General features: G+C 31.4%; 1 protein-coding gene across 4 annotated transcripts in view; it reads left to right on the top strand.

Moving 5' to 3' along the window:
- LOC413440 (protein kibra) overlaps window positions 1-5,057 on the top strand; it is a 39,421-nt gene extending 34,364 nt beyond the window's left edge. For all 4 annotated transcript variants that reach the window (XM_396884.7, XM_006561991.3, XM_016911883.2 and 1 more), the window contains 7 exons: window positions 497-2,014; window positions 2,198-2,284; window positions 2,570-2,759; window positions 2,975-3,436; window positions 3,540-3,755; window positions 3,835-4,313; window positions 4,500-5,057. In XM_396884.7, coding sequence (XP_396884.3) covers window positions 497-2,014; window positions 2,198-2,284; window positions 2,570-2,759; window positions 2,975-3,436; window positions 3,540-3,755; window positions 3,835-4,313; window positions 4,500-4,782 — 3,235 coding nt within the window. In that variant the 3' untranslated portion in view covers window positions 4,783-5,057. The remainder of the gene's footprint in view (window positions 1-496; window positions 2,015-2,197; window positions 2,285-2,569; window positions 2,760-2,974; window positions 3,437-3,539; window positions 3,756-3,834; window positions 4,314-4,499) is intronic.
- Window positions 5,058-7,407: the final 2,350 nt, after the last annotated feature.

Raw genomic sequence — 7,407 nt, forward strand, 5'->3', positions numbered from 1 at the left:
GAATTCTAAAAACTCGATCCTTAAAATTATAAGATAACAATGAACGATAAAAATTGAATATCGATATGATCACGTGAATAGATGCATTTTTTCATTTTTTAAATTTATAACAATATTATGTATATTTATAGCAATAATAATTACGAATTTCCTTTTTTCTTTTACACTGTATTATTGTACGATTTAACACAATTTTCAAATGTTTGCAAAATTGACAATACATAGAAGGAAAAATATTTTGAGATTAATGTTTCAAAAAATTTCTATTGCAAGAAAAGAATATTTATAATTGGTTTGTAAAATGAGCATGAAGAATATTAATTTAAATTTTCGAATAAAAGTTCTATATCGAGATTCGTTTAAAATTCCTTTAATGTCTTTCTACATTATAATGAGATAAGAGAAATAATTCGTACTATACATGGATAAAAATTATAATTAAATTATAATTATTAAAAATGAAATTTTCAATCTTTCTTCTTATTTCTAATGGCAGTGTTGAGCAAAAATTGAGTGGTCATCATGGCGGTTGTTACAACATTACGGAGGCTCAGGCGATTATGACCGAGCTTCGAAATATTCAAAAATCGCTGAGCTCGGGCGAAAAGGAGAAAGCTGAGCTGATGCAGTCCTTAGCTCAATTGAAGGATGAATTGACGAGATTGCAGCTTTGCGAAGGTAGTCCCGAGGCCAGCACGCTCAGTTTACCTCAGGAAAAACTTAGCACGGCATCCCAGACGGATTTATCCGGTGAATTGGTGCCTATCGGCACGCGTTTGGCCGAAATGGCGCGGATGAGGTTACAATACGACGAGGCGAGAAAGAGGATACAGCACATTCAGCAACAATTAGCGGATCTCGAGGAAAAGGTAACTCCTGGCCAGACGGAAAGCGACAAGGATAAATTGCTGCTCTTCCAGGAGAAAGAACAATTGCTCCGCGAGTTAAGAAGCATCACGCCACGTACCAGAACGCAACAAGATATGAAGAAGATCCAGAGCGAGATCCGTCGCCTTGAGCAGGATCTAAACAACGCGCTTGAATTGTCGAATAAGACGATTACCGATCGCGTGCGACTGCACGAAGAGAAACAATTGTTGCTGCAGCAATTGAGGGACGCTTTACGCTCGATGGCGATGCTCGAGGGTCAGTTGAAGACACTGAGCGCGAGCACGCTTTCGGTCAGTAGTAGTTCCAGCCTTGGAAGTCTCAGCACGACCAGCAGTAAAGGTTCTCTAAGCTCTGGGCTGAGTTTCACCGATATTTATGGCGGCCCCCAGTGCCTTGGTCCTGTTACTTCTCAACAAGACAGACCGGTCGATATGGTTGACCTGCATAGACGAGTGGAGAGATTACTCAGAGGTTCGGAGCAGAACAATCTTGTGAGCACGCCATCGCCGGGTCGATCGCAACCAAGCTTGTCACCGAGATCGAGCCTGTCCAGCGTCAGTCCACCGGTTTCACCGTTATATGAAAATGCCCCGATGGGCCCGCCACCCGCGTACGAACACGTGGAGATGCAGAGACGACACCAGAGACTCACCGCCTCGTCTAACGTTCATTTAGACGGAAATCAGTTGGAGGATCGTTTGGCGGAACTTAGGCTTAGTCAACAGCAAACCTCGTCGCAAGAACAAACGTGTGCTGGTTCCCAGGATCGTCTCAAGTTGGTCGGTGGACCACATCCACCGGTCGAATTGCAATCTGGAAATATGTCCCAAGGCAGTGGCCTTGGCAGGCCTGTATGCGTGATGCAGCATCCGTCGCAGGATCCACCGCCTCTTTCGCCTATCAGCGAAACACCTCCACCCACCGGTATTCGTTCGAGAGCCAGCAGTTCCGGCACGAATACCAGATCCGTCTCGGCTGCTGTTTCCGATGAAAGTGTTGCAGGTGATTCGGGAGTATTCGAGGCCTCTAACCGAAGAAAATTACCCGGAGCGATTGATGATGTAAATTCTTTGGCGTTGGGGGAGATGAGCTTGGAGACGGCACAGGTGCAAATTAAACTTAGGTTTGTTTTAAGCTTTTAATTTTGTTTATTATCTTAGTGATTGATAAAAGAGATTTGTGAGATAGATGTATGAAAAATTGGAAAATTTTCGTTTCGTGTTCATATATTAATCATTTCTTATAATTTCTTACAATAATTATTTTTATGAATGAAGTTATTTAAATAAATAATTTATTTGTATAGATATTCTGTAAGTGACGGTTTGCTCCATGTTGGAATTGAACGTGCCAGAAATTTGGCTGCTCTTTTTATTCCTAACAACGCGCAAGTGTAAGTATTTCTTTAATTGTATTATAGATTTTTATTGTTTTATTAAAATTTTGTCTTAATAAAAATTCCAATTTAATTTATATTACAAATTACAAGTTATTTAATTAGAACAAAAAATTTTTAATCATAAAATTCTTTTATACAAGATAGTCTTTTAAAATATTCAAAGCAAAAATACATATTTAGTGATAAGTATTGAGAGAAAAGAAATTTAAAATTATAATTATTAAATGAAAATTAAACATCGTGAAAACTAATAATTGTCTTTTCTCTGTTTAAATTTAGATATATAAAGGCTGCATTGCTTCCAATGCAACCGCCCGTTAATCACATGTGTTGTACAAAACCAGTTGTGGATCTGCGCAAACCAACCTTCGGTGAAACATTCCCGATTGCAGTTCCACTCAACAAATTATATACGAAGACATTACAAATCAACGTTTGGTGTACAGGCAATGAGTCTGAGGAATGCTTGGTACATGTCTTTTGATTTCTTTTTATTTCTTTCTTTTGAAAAAAAAGATGACAATAAAATATAAAAAATTATATTGAATGTTTGATTAATATGCGATAATGATTTGATTAAATGTCAATAAAGTAATTATTATATTATATAATATTTTAATATATATATATTTTTTTATATAATTCATCATTTCTCTAATTTATGCTTGATATTCTTTACTTCAGGGATCCGCCCAAGTGTCCCTTGCAGACTTTAGTCCAGAATCACCAAGCGTAAAATGGTACAACATACTCTCTTTCCGCTTCATGCAACCATCTGATAGTCCAAGTACTAGCACCAGCAATAGTAATAGTATCTCTACCAGCGTAATGAGGCAGGCCAAACACGATAAACAAGAATCAGATTTATCGGTATATCGTGGTATACAAAATATGAAAGAAGAAAGTAGTGACGAGAGCACAATCATTAGCTCTCAAACATCGACTTTGACGAGAAATCAGGGATGCGATGAACTTCAAACGGCAATTTCGTTAAGACTAGAAGAATTAGCCAATTGTTTGGGAAGTCCGGAAGAAGAGGATGAAAATGGTGGTAGCGAAAGCGGAAGTGAGGATAGCGATGAGGAAGGTATCATTGTGGAGTTTACGATGGAAGATAATGTTCTAGAGGATGTATTGGAGCATGAGGTAAATAATACTTTAAATTATATCTTACTTTATTACCCATAATTCTTTAGTTTATATTAAAATAATCCTTTTATAATTAAATTTTATTTATAAATAACTATAGGAAGATGAAGAGTTAAACGAAGAAGCAAGACAAACTCAGGATAAAGAAACCAATACTGAATGTGTTTTTATCCCAGAACAAGGAAAACAGAGGAAACTTTCAGCAGCCGGTGTTGTTTCTAGCGCTATGCACGATGACAAAAATTCTATTGTAATTAAAAGAAGTCAAACGTTTTCACCCAGTGCTGCAGTCAGCAAAAATCATTATATTTGTCGAGTAAATTTTATCTCTTTTTTAAAATATTCTCAAATTTTTTTCCCTATTTTTTAAATTTATTTTATTTTTTTTGTTACAGCTAAATCGTAGCGATAGTGATAGTAGTATGCCACTTTATCGTAGAGGCGGACCTTTTCAACGAAATTCAGTTGAAAGACGATCACTTAGATGGCGAAGACCTTTATCTGCACTCAGTTGTAAAACTGTCTCAAAAAAATCTACCAATTTACCACCTACCGCCAGAACATCTTTAGATCTTGAATTGGATCTTCAAGCACAACATGCTAGATTAAATAATCTTCAAGATGAGTTGAGTAGATTACGTGAATTAAAGCAAAGGTTAGAGCAAGCACGAGAGAAAGGGGACACTGACTTTACAACATGGTTGTTGGAAGATCACAAATTTCAAAATTTAATGGCACAAGCCGAAAGTGGAAAAAATGGTAAAAGTGCTGAGGATAAAAGAGTAGAAAAGATGTTGAAAAAGACTTCAAAAGAAATCTATAAATTACGGAAAACAAAAGCTGGTAAAGGAAAACCAGATATTATTTCATTCAAGTATGTATATTTCAGTATTTAACATATTAAAAATGTTTATTTTTAATTACGAAAAATAACATATCTATCAATTTTTTCAATTTAGTTATATAATAAAAAAAATTAGCTATTATGAATTACATAATATTACAACTTTGATTAAATTATTTTATAAATGGAAATATTATAAATTAACTTTAATTTCAGAGAAAAAATGGCGTTTTTTACACGCGTTAATCTCAATGTTCCTGTACTTCCACCCGAAGATTCAATGTGTGAAAACTTATCATCACCATTATCTATCCAACATAGAAGACACACTTCGGAGCCAGTTACTACTGAATATATGGTTACTAAACTTGGTGCTCAAGATGTTTCGAATTTGACCGCGCAGTCAGATAGTGTTCCTAATGAAAATACATCAAATGATGGTGAAGAACCAAGAAGGTACGAATACGTTGTCGATAGAGTTCTCGGTGTTGAAGTGTAACGTTTACACTTATTATTTTTATCGATTTATGGATAAGTTGTTCAAATCGTTGGATAATTTAATTAATACGTACCAGTCCAGTGACTTTTAGCAAAAACAAAGAATTGAAAAAAAACAATAGAATATTGTTTTTTTTGCTTTTTTCGAATTCTAAGTGCCATGCACGATGATTGAAAAAAGAATAGATAAAGTACATTTACCGAAGTACATTTGAACAGCACATACGTAGTGATGCTAGTGTAATTAATATAATAAATTGAACAAAATGTTACTGATATTGTTATTGTTTATTTTTTATTGGTTTTGACGCAAGAACGCCGTAAAATTTTTAGAAAGACTTATGGAACTATAGAAAGAAACTATAGAGAAAAATGCGTGAGATGAACGCTTTGTACATACGAAAATCGTAAATTATTTAAATGAGATTTTATGCGAGAATTATTTAATTTTAATCAATTCCATTGGGTTTCTCTTTTAAATCCCGGTTCATTATTTTTATGTTAAATTGCTTTGTTCGCTATCCTTTATATTTTCTCTTTAGAGTAATGGCTCCACTAAGCAGCTGGACTGCAATGTAGAAAATGTAATAAACAACAGAAAAGAGACAAAAAGGAAAAGGCTATCGCCCTGGTTGGTTGAATTCTGCCTTGATTTCATTACTGCCATTTGTAATTTGTAGTTACAATTTCGGATACTTATATCTTTCTTGTATTCTCAGCTATGATATGATCAGTCTTTTTATTATATTTTTATTATGAGTTGAGTTCAGCCATGTTCCGTTTCAATTAAATAATTTTTTATCGAGTAAATTGCAAATGTCTGTATAGAATACAATATTGGCACAAATTATATATAAGTATGCACATATGCACGAATTCTTTATTTTCTTCATTTTTTTTTTGTTTATAATAATAGAATATCTCTTTAATGCAGAAAAATGAAAGAGATATATATATATATATATATATATATTCATTGAAAAATAATTAAATGTATCATATCATTGATAATGGATATTTGGAATTTCTAAATACTAAAAATAATTAATAAATTATTTTCCATATATATCAATGATTGCTGAAGATACTAATTATGATTTGTTAAAAATTAAAAATTATTTTTATTTCATTGAAGCGGAATTAATAATATTTGTAAAAAAAGACTTTTATTTGTAAAAATTATTTAATTATTTTATATGTTTCTTTCTTAATACAAAAGTAATAATTAATTAAGAATATTCTAATATATATAAATTGTTGTAAAAAAATTTATATTAGTATAAGATATGAGAATTTCAATTTGAATTTTATGCATGATCATTTTGTATGTATATTGAGGAACCTAGTTGGAATTGTTTTTGGAGGATTAATAAAGATCTTCTAAACAACGATTATGTAAATAATTTTGTATATACGCATCGACAATCATGTTTACGCGTCTATAAAATATAAATATATATATATAGATACAAATTTTTTATATATACATATATTCACATGTATTTACGCGTGCATGCGTGTGTGTATGTATGTTTCAACATATATTATATGTATGTATGTATGTATCTATAATGTGTAAGTCAGAAATTATGCGATAAATTTGTATGAACCGCAAATACATATTATTATGGTAAAATATGTACAACTCATATAACAGCTTTTGTTATTTTTCTGATATACAAAAAAAAAACAAGAGTTGTTTTGTGTAATAGAAATACGCTATCAAAGTGTAGAATCTTACGTATGTATGTTACGTATGTATGTATTTAATTTACGTTAACATATTATGTACCACTTTGTCTTACTGTGTTGAATCAAATATAACAATGTTGATGTCGATGATAACGATAAATAATAATGGTAATGCGGTTATGCAAACGATAGTTAAAAAACTGACGATAATGCTATTAACAAAGGTATCAATGATAATGGCAATATTAAAGTGGTGGCAATGAGTATAATAGAACATGAAATATGAATCATGGTACTGATATCGATAAGAATAGTAATAATATAATAAGTTCTTAATGAAATATATACACCTACATAAACACGTACATTCTTCGAAAAATCACAGTATGACTTGTAATTAATAATAATGATTTAAATGGTAGTGATTCGTATGATTAAAAGAAAAAAAATATATTATATTCTTGCCATATTATTTTGTATCGTAAATTTTGTTTCTCAGACTTTTAATGATTAATATATTTCTTTTAATTCCTGAATTTTTTATGTGACTAACTAAGCAGTGGTGCAATAAAATCATTCTAACAAAACAGTCTGAGTAATATAAAAATATGATATTTAAAAATTATGCACTTAATATAATTGTTTAATATTCAGAATCAATTTTCTTTTTTATATATTTTGGATAAATATTTATATTTCTAAATTTTATATTAGAAAAATATTTTTAAAAAAGTAAATAATACTTATAATATCGAAAATGAAGTTGTAAAAGTTATAAATTTTTACTTTGGATAATTAATTCATGAAGTATTGGAATTTAAAAAATTATATTTACATTTTTAAATTTGAGCTGAAGTAAAACAACTTATTTAAATAATTTATTCAATATATAATATATATTAAAATTTTAAAATGAATAATATTAAATGCAGAA

The sequence above is a fragment of the Apis mellifera genome, linkage group LG4 (assembly GCF_003254395.2).
Source record: "Apis mellifera strain DH4 linkage group LG4, Amel_HAv3.1, whole genome shotgun sequence".
In the NCBI taxonomy this organism is placed as follows: Eukaryota; Metazoa; Arthropoda; class Insecta; order Hymenoptera; family Apidae; genus Apis; species Apis mellifera.